At 42.7% G+C, this 17,122-nt stretch overlaps 1 protein-coding gene across 9 annotated transcripts in view; it reads left to right on the top strand.

The window, feature by feature from the left end:
* The first annotated feature begins 206 nt into the window (after positions 1–206).
* Positions 207–17,122, top strand: part of LOC119023553 (ERC protein 2-like) — a 162,699-nt gene continuing 145,783 nt past the window's right edge. For 5 of the 9 annotated variants that reach the window (XM_037105586.1, XM_037105591.1, XM_037105585.1 and 2 more), the window contains exons 1-6: positions 207–489; positions 2,790–3,917; positions 7,239–7,262; positions 7,366–8,130; positions 15,554–15,628; positions 16,564–16,608. In XM_037105586.1, the coding sequence (XP_036961481.1) occupies positions 3,063–3,917; positions 7,239–7,262; positions 7,366–8,130; positions 15,554–15,628; positions 16,564–16,608 (1,764 nt within the window). In that variant the 5' untranslated portion in view covers positions 207–489; positions 2,790–3,062. The remainder of the gene's footprint in view (positions 490–2,789; positions 3,918–7,238; positions 7,263–7,365; positions 8,131–15,553; positions 15,629–16,563; positions 16,609–17,122) is intronic. The other 4 variants (XM_037105592.1, XM_037105589.1, XM_037105587.1 and 1 more) reach the window with 3 other exon arrangements.

Below are 17,122 nucleotides of genomic sequence, written 5' to 3'. Positions count from 1 at the left end.
TCATTATTTTGACTTTTTATCTTGTTATTTCGACTTTTTTTTATCACATATTTATGACTTTTGTATCATAATATTGACTTTCTGCTTAAAATGTTGATTTATTTACGTCATTATTTCGACTTTGCATCTCATGTTTATTACTTATATCTTATATTCATGACAAACCAAATGAATACTTTTTTTTTTTTTCGCAGTGCCTGGTTTCCATCTTATCTTCTGTCGTTCACCGGCAGAGACGGGTTTCCCATACCCGGCTGACGCTCATGTAGGTGTATGAACAAAATCAAGCCCTCCAATCACCAGGCTGCTCCTGCTGCCCCATCAAGCCGCGTGGGTCGCGCACGCGCCAGCTCGTCAGGGCGCGCCCACGAGGACCCGATGGCAGGACAGGTCATCATGAGAGAGCTGAGCCGATGAGATCATGGAGCCTGAGCCGAAGTCGGACAGGGGTCGGTCGGGACTTCGCGGTGATGGAGAGGTGCCTGTCCGGTAAGCCCCGCGGCGACCAGTCGCTGCGTGCACACACCTGGAATTTCGTGGCGTCATGTCGGCAACATTTGGGAAACCAACGGAACTCTGTGCGCTCTCAGTTTTGTGTGGCAGATTAATTATTATATAAGGTACTAGCTCGAACTCATGTAGCCGTGTGCATATGAGCAAGAAACTAATCCTTCATGCCGTGGTCGTAGTAGAGTTATCCGGGGCTGCGTGCTCACATGCACAAAGAGCGTTTTACTCGTGAAATGTGGGGCGGTGCGGGGTCACGGTTTGGACGTGAGGTTGGCGGCATGTGGAGCTGAGAGAGAGAGAGAGAAAGAGGAAGGGGCTCCTATAGACAAGTGATATCACGCAAATGGTCCCGCTGTCGCTTGTTTGGGGAGGTGACTCGAGTTTTTTTTTTTTTTTTTCCTTCGCGGCAACAGCTGGCTGCCAACTCAGAAGTAAGTGCAGAGGCCGGTACATGTTGCGAGCTGTCTCCTACTGCTCACACAGGCTACACATTATCATTTTCTTCTTTCTGTCTTTCTTTTCTAGTTTTATCGACCCTTTTAGTTCTTAAAAAAAAGGAGGTGTACAGATGGGCGCGTGCCCACCGGAACTGACCGGACGCGCTGACTCGTGACACCTCCATCTTAATGCAAATGACATCTGATATCTGTAGCCAGAGATTTAATTGTAGCGAGCTGACCTGTGTGCAGTTCCTCTGTTTGTTTTTGTGTTTTTGTCCACACACAGCTGTCATTGCTGTTTTAACTTTGCTCGCCATCATCTGGGATGTAACTGCACAGTCAGTGTTCCAGAGTTATAATCACAGGTATGGTGGCTCCATTGCTATCACATAAAGCTAAATTCATTGTCTCCAACAATGATGGATAAGGGGATTGACAGCTATGGTATGACTGACAAGCAGACTTAACCAATCTCTTGGTTCGTTGCATCCCGTGCACCCACTCCCAGCATCCAATCCTCTTGGATTAGAGGTGGGATTATGATTTGGATTTGCCTCTGCTTTGCAGACAGTCCCAAATGTCTGGTGCATCCCGGGCTTGGTTGTGCTTACTTTGATTTCCTGTGGACCATCTTTATGTATGTCAGCTTTTTGCCTCCAAAGACAATAAGTGTACAATGATAGACATGCAGTATAATGCTAAATTTATACAGAAATCCAAAAATAATCACAGTGTTATCATGCTATACTTTCCAATTGTGATTTAACCTAAATTCCTTGTGCCTTTTTTTAGTCGAAGCCTAAGGTACCGGTATGATTTTAGCCCTGATTAATTCCGACAATGAGTTTTGTAAGTGCCCTGAGGGACTGCAGATAATAAAGACCGGTCTTCCAATTCCCTCAGCAGTCTGCCATGGCGATGGCCAATCACACTATTATTTTCCTGTTTCTCTCAGACCTGAGCAGGCATTAGAGCCCATGCTTATGATGGTAGATTGATGCTGTCCATGGTGCTGAAATAGTGAAGCTGCTCCCTTTTCTCTCATCATTTACGGAGGTGACTATGGCTGTGCAAGGTGTTCTGGGACTAATGAGCAGGAAACTAGTGGTATTCTACGCAACTAATTTATAGCATGGAGGTTAAACTGACTTTGGTTTCCTGTATTCTCTTCACTGAATACAGTACTAATAGTAAGATAACTTTTTCCTCTACATTAGTGGTCGCCAACCATGCTCGTGTGGATCCGCCATCAAGGAATGTGGATTTCCAGGAGCAGGGTTGAATACCACTTAGTCACAATGTACTAAATGTCCCTCTCTAATAGATCCTGACCGATGTATTTGTTGGCCTTTACTGGCCTATCACAGATACTGTGGTATCGGCATATATGTTTGCCTGTGTGTATGATTGAATTGTTAAATTATCAGTGAAGTTTACTGTTACAGTGCCCTGATGTCATTTTGTACACAAAGTTTGATTATAAACTCTAAAATATCTTGCCTCTATCACATCTTCAACAACCACATTTGAGGTATCATTGCAAACAAGGTGTGTTTACTGACTAATGTATAGATATAAGAATGTTTTTATGGAAAAGTCAAATATCGATCAGCTCTAGTCCGTAACTGGATATCTGGATTATTCAATGCAGCAAACTATGGTATTCTGATTTTTAAGTCGGTAAGGTGATTCAGCTTAACGCAAAATAACATAGAAGTTGCTTTGGTATGAGTGTGAAAACCATCCCTATGAACAATGTGGTGAGCCTCATCTGCCTATTTTTTCTTTTAAATTTGATTGTTTTTTTCTCTCAATGTTTGTCCTCTCTCACCTGTCTAGAATCCATGATGTCCTGCTCTGTAGCTGAAAACACAAGACCTCTGTCCTGTGTGTCCTCTAGCAAACAGTCAGTGTGCCACTTTCTTCTAACAGGACTAAATAAGACTCAGCCTCAAGCCCTTTACAATCAAGGATGGACACGTGAAAACTGAGAGGCCAAGAGGTGGCCTTTATTTTCAACCTTGTTAGTCATTCTGCCACCATAAAGAGACATGAAAATATTCCAGACCTTAAAGGTTTCCTCTCAGAAGTTGACTTTTGCCATATAAAAGAATGCCTATTAACATTAGAGCCAAGCCCTCGCAGAGCAAGCTGTCTGCTGGCCCGAAGAGTAGTGGGCACACTGATGGCAGCGCATCTCATTCACGTTTTTCCAGATCCCCCAAACAGGGGAAAGGAAAACAGGCTGTAAGCTCAGCACCGGGCTCCCGCTCGGGGTTAGAACCAGGCTCTGTGTCAGGGGGTGGGCCTGCTCCAGCACCTAAAGTCGCTGGAGGTCATGGGTCGGTGTCGAGGCCAGGTTCTAAGAGCAAACCCGGCGCAGCAGCAAACAAAGGAGTAACTTATGGTTCAGCGACAGCGCCAGGTGGTAAAACCTTGTCTATGGAGAACATCCAGTCTTTGAGTGCCGCATATGCCACTTCAGGTACCATGTACCCCAATGAGCGGGAGTCCTTGGAGCCCTCTGGAGGGTATCCTAAAGGTACCATGACACTGGGCAGGAGCACCAGCCGCTCATCCTACACTGGTCGGACAACAGCCTCGGGCAGCAGCCCAAACATCACCTCATATGGGCTGCATCACCCGTCAGACCACTATGGAGACCAAACATCGCAGGCTGCAGGGACATCCAGCCTGCGGCGCCAGACAGGCAGACATCTGCAGGGAGTGGATTCAGCTGGACGGGGAGAGACTGATCTTCAGGTTCAGCTGAGGGATCTGCAGAGGGAGAATGACAACCTGAGGAGAGAACTGGATGGAGGGAGGGACGGGCGGACGGGGCCCAGCATGAACAACGTGAACTTCTGGAGCCCAGATGTGAAAAGAGACAAGGGGGTAAGGCGTGAGGAGGGAGTGAGGACCTCGGTTTTGAAGGACCATATGAGGACTAACCAAGACGATATGCAGGTGAGAAAAATGACAAATTGAAAAGATTGTTCAAATCTTTCCACCCTGAAGACAAACAGTAAGTCTCTTTATGAGAGAAGACGTCAGATGGTGGAAAAATCTCCTTTTGAAACCAAACTCTTTGCTTTGTCCGCTCACACATCACATTGAGACTTTTTGTGTTGGCGCGCCCATCTCTCCTTGCACATCATGCCTTTTGTTACTGTCTTCAAGGTTGCGTAGAGAGACTCCTGTGCAGTTCATTTGTAAAGATGTTTGCCAGGCTCAGCGCTGTCTGTGTTTCCATGGGAACGGGCCCCGGTGGCATCCATTCTGTGTGTTAGCCAGATTGTAAAAAATGCTCACAGCTACTCCTGAATGGACAGTGACCAGTCTGTCCCGTCCCACTCATTTTCAGAGGCATTATCATCTAACTCACTGCATAGTTGCGATAAAGTATCTCTGTGTTCTGTCATTGTCTTTCATTTCCTGTCTCACACTGTCCATCTGTATGTCCATTTGTCTGTGTGGTGTTTAAATTCCCTGTGTTTCTGTGATTGTCTGGTTGGGAAATAGAAATATGTGAATCTGCATAAGATATATGTTTTTAACCCATTATAGGCATCATTCACACTATGTAGTTTGTGAAGTCTTTGTTAAATGGGTTTAATACTCATCATCTCTCTCACACAAGTGTGCAGAAACTTTGATCATATCTGCGTTGTTCCATCGGACTCCTACCTTTTGTAACCAAGGAGCCACCTCTGCATTTGTATTTATAGCTTGTTTTTGTTTTTTTAATCTCACATTGTCATGCAGTGTGAGGACACTGTGACACATGCGCGCCTCCCTTTTTTCTGGTTTTAAAACGTGATGAAACAGAAACTTTGAAAATCAAAACAGACTAACAATCTTTCTTTACAGAGTTTTAGTTTATAGATGTTTCACAAAATACCCCCATAACAACCAGAACTGCATGCTAACTTTGCATGAAGATGTGCATCTAGCAGTAATATGAATTTATATGAATTTCCTGGACTGTCTACTGAACTACTCAAGTAGTAGATCCTCAACCACTAGTAGAGAGATTCTGCATACGGCATTAAAGCGGAGCAGGACACTCAATGTTATGAGACTCTGTGTCTGTAGGCTTTTCCTGACGTGACTCTGTCAGTGATAGAGGGATCTGTTCATCTCTGTTCTGCTCCTTCAAGCGACAGACCAATGCAACTAGTGTATAACTGTGTTGTCATGTGTTGGCTGATTTGTCTCTCCCACACCAGTACACTCTTGAGTACTGTCTTTTACTAACAATGAAAGCATAGGTGTACCTTTAGTCTTTAACACTAATTAGAGCTGCATCGATTAGTCAATTAGTTCTCACCAACTATTTGAATAGTCAATAAATTCTCTGATTCTTAAATGTGAGTATTATCTGGTTTCTTTACTCCTCTATGACAGTAAATTGAATAATTACGGGTTGTGGACAAACGATATATATATATATATATATATATATATATATATATATACACATATACATATATATATATATATATATATATATATATATATATATATATATATATATATATATATATATATATATCGTATACCCCCCCATGCCTTATTTATTTTAAAATTATAAAAATAAAAAGCGATATCTCATGCAGAAAAATGTTATTCTCACTTTATCTGCTGTCACTGCACTCTTCCTTTATCACCTCTATCCACCATCTCGCCTTTCGCATTATCACTTTCCTTCTCTTTTTTCATCTGTTTCTCCTGTTTTTTTTTTTTTTGCCCTTTGAGAGACTCTGGGAAGAGTTCAGTGTAACAAGAGAACTTTTTAATTAGCATAAGGAATGTCACCTTTTCTCTCAGCTGCAGTGGCCAGGCTTGTCCCCTAGCCATCTGTGTGTTTGGTGTGTGTGTTTGCCGTGTGTGTTCGTGTGTGTGCGTATGCTTGTGTGTACATGTGCATATGTATTTGTGTCTACAGTCTTGGCTGTGTGTGTGTATGTGTGTTCATGCGGAGGACTGTCCACCCACTCTGACTTGATATTCAGTGCTAGCTTGGTGCATTGATTATCTGTGTTCACCCTCGCCTTCCTCCTACATCTCAACTCTGCGTCCTTGGTGCTCCCCACCCTCTGGACACGAGCAGAGGAGTAAGAATATCCAAGGAAAAATTAGTAATATCGTCACACTGAGGCAAAGATTAGTCAGTTCACTTGTGCTCAGTGTGTGTGTGTGTGTGTGTGTGTGTGTGGGTGTGTGTGTAAATGAATCTCTCACTCCCATACTGTGTGTGGAGTTAAATGCTGTGCGTTTGTGTTCTTTGCCTTTTGTTTGAATCCCTCACAGCCTTTTCTTCTGTGCTCAGTCAATCATCAAGAATGCCCTGTGTCCATGGTTTCAAGCTTAGAATGAATTTCCATTTTCCAGTCAGTAAAGCTGAGCACTTTGAATGTAAAGTAGCATATTGTATTTTGCGCGACTTTCCACTGTGTCGCTCGCCAAAAGTCAGGAATGTTGAGTGAAATGTATTGTCCACATCAACACCCAGCACCCAGCCAATTTGTAGTCAGTTTTTCAAGTGATAAATGTATAGACAAATCACTCACTGCAACAGTAAAACTTGTCAATCCACTTTTAGATTGTTGTAATAGTGTGCAGACACTATTGTTAAAACCCTTAAATTTATTTATTTCAGTTATTTTTAGATACATTTCTTTAGAGTCCTTTAAATGTCATGGGTCTGGAAAAATGTACTTACAGATCTATGAATTAATCATTATTTTAACATTTTGTTTAAATCCAAACAAAACCATGAAACTGAACTGTCTGCTAGGTTGAACGTGTCTTAATAGTGTCCTCAATAAATTATTGATTATTTATTATTGAGTTATTGATTGATTATTGACTCACAGTATGTCCCTCATAAAAGTCAGAGTTGGTGAGTAACAGTCTTTCTGATTCTGTTTGAGGTAATCTGTGAATTTGGAAAATGTAATTCACTTTGTTTTCATAAGTTGCAGATTTGTTTGTGTGTCATGTGGAATAACATCACCTTTCATCCTGTCAATCTCCCCTGTTGACGCTCATCTCCTGCAAACAAACCCAAGTCACTTTGGCTTACTGTACCGCTATAGATCTCCTTGTGTTTTGAAGGGAAATATCACCCTCTGGTGGCCAAATTAGGTAACCATCATCCAACAGCTTGAAGTTATCTACATGATGGTTTGATTTTTAGGGTATAATTTTTTTCTGTCTGCTCTCTGTTTTTGCATTCATTCATGTGTTTCCCTTTCTTTTGTCACACATCACACTCTGCTGCAGCCTGCGGATATCAGAAGAAACAAGGTCTGTTTTAATCATATTTTCTTTTGCATGTGTGTTTGCCATGAAAGTGTGTTGATGTATTTGTTTTTAAATGAATCTGAATTTTTTCAATCTGTCTTTGTAGCAGCTTCCGTTGACGGTTCAGGAGCTTCAGGAGGAGCTGAGGGCTCACAGGGAGATGAACAGTCGCTTGCAGCAGCAGCAACGATGGCAGGGGAACCCTGGCTCCTATCGAGAACTCAATACAGACCAGGACCACAGAGGAGGGCTTAGCCCTGGCCACAGCCCCAGACAAAGCCCCAGCAACCTGCACAGTCCTGGACCGAAGAACAGCCCGAGAGCCAGCCCATCCAACACCTACAACTCCAGGCAACAGGAAGCTGACGTCATCATTCACAGCCCCGGTTATGGTCTTAACACTGCAGTAGCTGCGCAGAGAATCAGCCCAGCCAACACCCTTCAGCCCGGGCCAAGGAACAGCCCAAATCAGCCCCTCTACAGCCCCAGCCAAGGTCCGGTGGTAGCGCCCAGCTCCAGCTCACTCCGGCCCCTTAGCCCCTGCCAGGTACCTGGGTGTGACGGCTTCTCCTCATCTCCTCCTGTAGATCCATCAGAGGAGAATTTCTTCCGGCTGCAGTCAGAGCACGAGCGGCAGGCCAAGGAGCTGTTCCTGCTGAGGAAGACCATGGAAGAGATGGAGATGAGAATCGACTCGCAGAAGCAGACGCTGGGCGCCCGGGATGAGAGCATCCAGAGGCTGTTGGAGATGCTACAGGGCCAAGGTCAAAATCAGGCTCAGGGACACTGGGGTCGGGGACAGCGGACCGGTATCATAGCAATGGCGGCACAGGAGGCAGAAACGCAACTTGAGAACATGCATGTGAGAGAGGTGAGTTTTCCTTCCCATGTGGTGAATGGTTACATTCACCTAAAATATCACAAAAAATTTCATTTTGTGAATAAAATACCGCAAGTGTGTTGCCTTTTTTAATAACGCTAAACAATACTATGCTAGAAAATGTTTGATCTCTGAATATGACCATATGACTTCCACTTTGACCATACTGACTGGTACACAGTGCTATTTAAAAGCCTGAGGATAGCATCTCATTTTTAATAGCAAGCAGATATGAAGATACATATTAATGGTTAAAGTGATATATTTTTCCATGCTGTACCTCTGCATTTTATGTGTTTGTACCCATGTGTGTATTATGGTGAGTGTGTGAGCAGAAAGCAGCTCAGCAGGTCTTATCAATGGGCCAGATTAACATACGGAGAGTGCTAAGCCTGTGTTCAGCCATGCAGTTTTACAATCTGACTCTGTTGGTTTGTGTGTGTGTGTGAGATTGTGTATTCCTGGGTATGCACATGCTGATATGGCAGTTGCTCGTATGTCCCTTGCCTGTGCCTTGTGCATAACATTTGGCTTTAATTCAACAGCATGTAGCATGTAGCATACAGGGAGCTTGATGCTAAAAATAATTGCAGCCCATCATAAATTCTATATCTAAATGCAATAAAAGATACTTGTTATTTATATGCTCTTACATCACCCCCTCTGTTTTTCTGTCTTCTTCAGAGACACTTTATTGATTGCAAATATAAAGGTACGAGCCCTCCTGCGAGCGATGGTGAAGCACAGGTGTCTCTATAGACTCTGCCAGGAAGGCTAGTAGTAGGCTGCTCTGTGCTCCTCACCCCTGCCTTGTTTATTTTTAACTCCTAAATCTTCTTAGCCTTTAATTTCTCTACCTCTCTGTCTGTGTGTGTGTTTGTGTGTGTGCATTGCATGTCTGTGCAGCCTCTGTTATTGTTTGTCTCATAATGTTCTTGTTTTTCTGGCTATGTGCTGTCTGTCTGCCTCCACGTCTGCCGGTCTAGTCAAAATGATTGTGTGTGTGTGTGTGTTTGTACATGAGTATGCGTACACATCTGGGGCCTGTCGGCTTAGCGTTTCCAGCAAGGACACTCCCTCGCTGGGCTCTCGGTGGCTGACGGGATATCCACCCATGCCGGGTGTTCGGTCACTGTGATGATTTTGTCAGAGGGGAGCATGGGTGCTTCAGCCCCATGCTAATGCAGCCACATGCGTGTATTTGTGTGTGTATGTGTGTGTGTCCGTGTGTAATGTATGGGACCCAACCATGGTATGTGTGTAAAAGGTGAGTACCTGTTCACACACACTCTGTGTGCTGTGCTATTTTTAACTGTTTGACAGCTTAACACTTTGGGTGTAATGGAGGAGGAGGGGTGAGGTGAGGTGGGAGAGAGGGAGAGATGGGAGAAAGGAGTGTTTTTCTAAGGTAGAAAAACAGGCTGTGTTTGTCTGAATATTAATGTATGATTAATGAGGGAAAACACTCTGACCGCCCTGATTGAAGAGAGAGGCGAGTGTTGTTCTTTCGTTTTTTTTCCTTCGTCCTTCTGGCCTCCTCTGAGAGAGTTTGAGATGGGGTGATGGAGTGTGTGTATGTGTGTGTGTGCGTGAGGGACCAGATGAAGCTGCAGTGTAGTTGCTATTTTTTCTGTTTTTAAGCCAAACTAAAAGAGTGACTTAAAGCGTAACAAATTGATTTGTTGGCCGTGCCAGACCCAATGTCCTGGATGTACTGGAAAGATATTTCTGTTGCTATTTTTATTCTTTGGATTATATGTAAATTAGGTTGTAAGAGTTGTGCATGGCCTATATCATATAAGATAAATTATATATATTTTTTTTAATACAAAGCTATCAAAATAGCGCCTAATAACTGAGCTACTTCTACAAATTGAACTGCAGTGAATAAATCTCCAGTAGTGAATAATCAGAATCAGAACAGTTTTTAAAAGGTTTTTTTTTAAAAATGTTTTATTATTCAGACACACACAAAGCCATTAATCAATTAAGAGGGATTAAACAATGTAGTTTATCAATGTTAAGGTGAAGAATAGTCAAGTTAGACGTGGGATTTGACTATTAAATGTTGTCCTGATTACATATTAATTGAAGAATTTCTATGCACTTATTTAAGGATAAGAAACACTCTGCGCCTCTCACCTTTGTTTATGTACTGAAATGGTAATTTGGCCTTACCCTTGCACTTGTCATGGTTAGCAAAGGTGAGTTGGTGATCGAAGTGCAGCTATTGCCTCTATTAGGGGGCACTACTCTTAGTTTTTTTGATTAGCTGCAAAGGAAACCAGTCCAACTACCTTTCATTACTGCGCCCATTACTCTCCTTTGAATGACTCAGCTTGTTTAACTGGAGCTGGGATAATAAATGCCTCCCTTCTCAGTTCACTCAGTTTATTTATTCTTTCAACATGGGTGAATGTTGGCATGGGGACTTTCTCTGTATTCCTCGAAGAGACCATTATCACATTAAATTTGTGTTTATATTTGAACTTTTTTAAGTACATTTTAGGACATGGGTTTGCAAATGAATGAACCTATAGGCCTGAAGTGAAAGTACCCACGCCATACTTGAGTAAAAGTGAAAAAATATTAAAGGTGCAATATGTAAAGATTTCAGTTCAAAACATTTAAAAATGAAATTTTCAACAGAATGAGAAGAAGCTTTCAAGTTACATCAAAGATATCTCGTGTTGAAGAGATATCTCCTGAAGTTAGCATGCTAACCAGCTTGTTCTGGGCCGGAAAACCTCTTTCTTCCAGTGCTACAAAGCTCCTGTAACAGTAGTGTAAACAACAACACTCTCCCTGGTGGTCTGGCTAGTTGCACAACAAAGTGAGCTAACGAGATTACAGTAGTTACAGTCATCAACGTATAAGAAGATGGAGTTTGCAGCAGTCAGTGGTCACTCTGGTGATGTGCTATCCCCATTTAATGGGCTTTAATTCAAGGTTGTTTTTAAGTATTTCACCTTTAAAATGATACTCTGGTAAAAGTGAAAGTAACCATTACATATAGCTTAAAGTAATTGATATTGAATGTACTTGAGTATCAAAAGTAATTTTCTGGCAGTAAAACCACAAGTAAAATTAAATTCAACATGTTTGTATATACTGTATACTAAGAGTCGACAGTTTATCTGATCCCATATGCAGCATGCACAGTACTTGGGTAAATGTGCTTAGTCACATTTCATTATTGTAGGCCTATATGTTGCAAATCAGAGTAAGGGTCCACAGAGAACGGAAATCTCTTTCCCCTTTTCTCTCTCTGGACTTATAGACCATGGCCAGATGTGAAGTTACTTTAACCAGCTGTCCATCTGTATTTCTGTATTGAAATCTGGTGTGCTGTATGTCTAGATATAGAGCTGCATCACTCCCTCACCTGCTGATGTGCATTGTCAGGAGATGGTGTGTTTCAGACTGTCTTAGCTGCACAGACTTGACACAGAACACTGGCACATCTTATGTCAGTCTATTCTTGGTGCTTGAGATGAAATGGTCACACTTGGCAGACACACATTAAGTTGTAATTTTTAGCTCTTCTTTTCTTTTCCTTAATATTTCCTGGCCAATGTAATGTTTGCAGTGCTAATAACATCCACAAAGCGGCAGTGTTCTATTAGAATTTAACAGCTGTGAAGGTTCCTTGCACTAACTGTGAGTTAAGTTTTGTGTGACACACACACACACACACACACACACACACACACACACACACACACACACACACACACACACACACACACACACACATTCATGCTGAGAGGCATAAATCTGGGTCTAATCGGCTCTCCCCAGCCGCCAGGTCCCTGCAGACCCAATAATAACAGCCGCACCACTGGTCTGCTCCTGCCCAGTTCTGACCTGCTGCCAAGGGCGTGCACACACACATGCACACTCTCACTGTGAGATTAGTACTTGGGGATGGCATATCTACTTTTATACTGCACAGATCGTGCTGCGGATTTCAGATGGTCCTATGGGGCTCCGGACTTGACATCTCTCTCTCAGTATTCGATCAGTATGACTGAGTTTGTGGATTTGGTCGTGTGTTGAGACTCTAAGGGCAAAGCGCTCCCCCCTTTTTTTTCTATAGTATGACTGACTTGAGTCCTGCTGTGGTTTTTGGCCGGCCCTCTCTTCCGAGCCCCTGTGCCCTCTCTTTAACAGCAACAGAACTTCAGAAATGTAGCTTTTGAAAACTTTTTTAAAGTTCATGTCAGCAGATCGGTCTTTATTGGAGTCTCTTTTCCTGCTTCTTCTTCCCGCTCATATTCTAATGCCACCAGCCAATCAGCTGAGACATTTTGATGTCTTGTCCTCTCCCCTCTCTCATCTGCTTTTCTATCTCTGTCTGTCTGTCATCATTTCCTACTCTATCTTTCTTTCTCCACAGGCTGATGTGCTATGTCTTGTGCTAAGGTTAATTGGTGAAAAGCCTGTCTTTTTTTAAGGATCTTAATTGGCTTTTTTCAGCTAATGAAGCCACTCTCAACTAACATCTGAGGACCACTGTAAATACCACCAGCAAACACTCCCAATGCTCTCTTCTCTCCACCACACCCCGCACACTCGCCACGCTCTGTTGATCTCCCAGAATGTTCGAGCGGAAAACTTTATCGGGACAAAATTACACCCCTCAAACCTTCTCCTCACCCCCCTCTCTATTCCTCTGCAGGGCTCGCCCTCTGATTTTTCCCTTTGTCTTTTCCAAACAGCTCTTTCGAAAGCCATGGAGCTGATAGGAGGACACATTTGTGGCAAGCAAATCTGTTTCCTTTTTCTCTTACTGATGGAGAAGGGATGAGAATGTGATTGATGAATGTGTGTGTGTGTGATCTGTACATGTCGTAGTGCTGTGCATAGCATATATGACACCATTGCCTTCAGGCTAGAATTGAACCTTTTGACCGTATCCTTCATTCAGGATGCCGGCACTTATTGCTCTGGTGTTACGTTTGATCCTATTCATTCCATATGCTCGATCCTCTGACACATGTGGAGCAGAGGAGACATTCTTTGACGACATGCTTTCTTGCGTGACTTAATTTCCCCCATTGTGCTCTTAACTGTACTCTCACCATTTGTTGATAAGGAGTCAAGACACACACACTCTCACGGGATGAATTAACGCTCGAATGTGCCCAGGGTGACAAAAAGACGGGCACACTTTCGCTGTGACACATTAACACACATATGGTGTTTAGAAGATTAGGAGTGTGGCAGCAGTGGGCATGCCCGTCTGTGGGAGGCTTGCTGTGACAGCTGTAATCCCTCCTTATCCACAACTGAAGAGGATAAGGCCCTTGTCTCATCTCCTTTCAACTCACCGGGAAAACTGGTGATACGGCCTTCCTCTTATATCACAAATATAGACTATCACAAATTGGCTTTGTTACGATACCCAATATATCTCTCACCATTTTGAAATTTCCTCAAAAGCACTTTGTAAAAGCTGACAGACCGACAAAAAAATAAATAAAGATAAATCAAATATTAGAGTATTTTTCGCCAAATACCTCAGTGTACATTTATGACAATACTGTAGGGATGACAACTGGTACTTTCAAATACTATAAGCACAAAGAGGTTTTTGATAAATTATAATCTTTTGTGTTAGTAACTGATGAGCTATCTTTATATAAATGCCCCATATTCCCACAGTGTTTGTCTGATTTTGATGGCTTGTCTTTACCCACAGCCTGTCATTTATTTTGAATTGTTGTTGGCTTTGATAGAACTTGTCCTTTCCTTGTCCTTTTAAGAGAGGTTTCCCTCATTTCTTGTTTATTTTCCTTAGGTGCGACATTATATACTTATACATACATACATGTTATTAGTTATAAGTTGGTGTGTGGTTGTGTGCCTGTCCATGCCTTGTGCAGTTTTTTTCTCCTCTCTGCTGCCAATAATATTATCAGGAAGCAGCAGCAGCAGGCAGCCCTCACTTTTATTGCCTACTGTGCAGATGTATTTATTATGGCACCTTCAACTTTGTCTATGATTACTTTAAGCACAACATACATTTAGCAGTGTGCAGTTCAATGTAATTGTTGCACTAGATCCTCTGTGAAACTGGAAGTGGTGGCCTAAAGCTTTGATGAGCCCGCAGTTCAGTGAAGATGAATGTGTGTGGGGATTGACAGAGCAGAACCTGCCACCGCTGAGGTGCCCTTTAACCCCCAGCTGCTCCAATGGAGCTGCTAGGTGGTCAACAGATCAGTAAGTGGTGGGACTCAGTGACTTCTGGGTGTGAACAAGGTGTTTGTGATAGAGAAAGCTTTGCTGTTAGCAGAACTTACTTGGCTTAATACTAGTTTGAAAAACATTCAGCATGTGCAGTTCAGATGAATAATGAAAGCAGTATTTCTATTATTATTATTACATTATTTTTACATTACAATAGAACACAGCAGTAAAGTTAATGTTTGGCACCTCCAAACTCACACAGGCACATACATGAACAGATATGTGATAGCTGTTGTGATATCAGACACCCTCCCACTGAGAGAAGAGTCAGAGCCTGCAGGTGGACGTTGGGTGGTGTGAGGCTGATTAAAGCCAGGCTGCAACAATGACGATTGTTTTGTGTTGGATAGATGTTGCAGTGACTCACATGTGAAAAAAGTAGCTGTGTTAACTGGCTGCCAGGCTTCACTCAATTTTTTTGAGCGAAGCCTTTATTCTTTTTGACACTCTTTCAGAGAAGTGTTCATTTAGCTCTATTGTAATTTTTGAGCCTTTTGTAAATAGAAATTTATATTACATGTTGAAAATACTGTTATTTCTTCCAAAATTCCGATTTTTTTTGTTATGCTCAAAAAGCCTGTTTAACTTGCTGTGCATCCATATGCGTCTTTCTGTGTATGTGTGTCCATTAGCCTGAACGTGTGTTTGCTTCTGTGTGGGCATAGCTGTAGGTCAGAGCTACCATTAATTATTGATAGAAGAAGTGTAGCGCATGTGCTGGCAGAACGTGTTGCTAAGCAAGAGCTTTAGTGTGCCAGAGACATCTGCGAGAGAGACAGAGACAACAAGTGAGAAGCAGAAAGATAGAGACTTAGAGAGTGATGGAGATGGACTCATATGACATCTATAGCTGAGTGTGCGTCCTTCCTGCAAACAAGTAGTGAGCGGAGAAAACAGACACTGGTATCTGCTGTTAGAGACGGGAAGAAGTCCTCCGGAGAGCATCCAACAGGGACTAGCTGAAAGATAAGAGGAAAGTTTTTTTCTTTTTTGCAAAACAAGATTTTTTTAAGGATGCGCAGTAGAAGATAACATCTAAAAGAAAAGACCTAAAGACTGTTACTCGTCAGACGCATCAGTGCATCTTATCTGAAGCTGTGGGTGTTGGAAAGTGCTAAAGATGATGAGCCGCCAGGCTTATTTTTACCGCGTCCCTCCACAGGAGCTTCATCGCCGGAACCAGCTCCAGGCTGATCCGGCCAAGACTAGGGCCCTGCAGACTGTCATTGAAATGAAGGTAGGACAGACAGTGGATCAACGAGGAAATGATAATGTGTTACATGGGGAGTGTGTGTATGGCTGTTTTAGTTTCAGTTATCAGCTTCATAAGTTTAGTGTTTTTACTGTTTACAGCATCAGCTGTGCAGAATGTGTTCATGAATTTCATGTGAAGCTGCAGCATGTAGTCCAGTTTAGTTTGAGGTCAACTTCATACCAACAAAACGTAAATTATTGATGAGCTCCGCTGTAATGTGAGGAGTGGTAGATTTGGCTCTGGCTTGCTTGTACATGCAGATGCAAAATTACAGCCACCAAAAATCTTTGAAACATTGTCTTGATGCTGCCTCATGTCGGTACGACGACTGTGCCCGAGAAAAGGCAATTATTGGCCCATGCAGAGCAGAGCACTTATTCAATTTGTTTCAAATGTCACATATGGAAGCTTTCACTCTCATCTCAGGCCTTTGAAGTAGCTTGAGCTGTGAAAAATGCAGTTGACTCCACATGTGTCTCCTTGCACACCCACCCACCCACGCACACACACACCCTCACAGACACATTGAGCATTTCATTGAACAAACGCTTGTTCCAAAAGTGGTTCCTTTACAGCAAAACCACAGTTATTTTTCACACATACTTTGTGATTTGTCTGCCTATTAACAAACTGCACATGTGCTGGACCGGGATGCCCACAGAGTTGTAAATGCATGACAGAGGCCCAGTTAAATCTGACTGCATTAATTAGAAAAAGGCAAAGCAGACGTTGCCAGAAGGATTTGACATATGAAGTGGAGCGGTCTTCCTCTGGTGATGTTGCTGCTTAAGATGAGAAAAAATCCTCTGTTAATGCTGTGGAGTATTGATGACAACTGTGGATGAGTGTGTCATGTCTATCACTGTTTGTCTTTTGCTTTTTTCTAAGCGGCTTTTATTTACGTTTTGTGATTACAGAACACCAACCCTCCTTTCTGTTTTGATCCTGACGTTATCTGGCAGGTACAGTAACGAGTGCTCACCTCTCGATCCTTCTGTCAACTCAGCACGGGCTACATATATACAGAATTCTTGTTTCTCTGTCCAGATAATAAATTTGTCCTGAGTTGGATTGCAGTACCATCACATTCATATTTCAGAGGTTATGAGGCCCTGCTTTTCCTCCATGTATTCCCATTCGACTCGGTGTTGTTTTTGATATTCCCCTCTGTGTTTTCTTTGGGTTTGCCTTGTTTCTCTTCCTCTGGTCGATGTTTTTTCTCTCTGTGCTCTGGAGCAGAAACAGATAGCAATCGTATATCAGAGATCAAGTATAAGTTATACTACAGAGATCAATGTGAAGCAGAGGAAATGACTGAATAATGTAGTCTGTGTGTGTCGGTGTGTTATACATACCCTCCTGTTTGCTCGGTCCACGCCTGTTTGTGTGTTTAGGATGGTATACTCTGCAGTGAGCTAGGCAGGGCTGATGTCACAGGATGTAATAGAGGTCAGATGCTTATATGTTGCCTGTGGT

Source organism: Acanthopagrus latus, chromosome 7 (assembly GCF_904848185.1).
Source record: "Acanthopagrus latus isolate v.2019 chromosome 7, fAcaLat1.1, whole genome shotgun sequence".
Taxonomy (NCBI): Eukaryota; Metazoa; Chordata; class Actinopteri; order Spariformes; family Sparidae; genus Acanthopagrus; species Acanthopagrus latus.
This window is presented reverse-complemented; position numbering and strand designations above follow the sequence as displayed.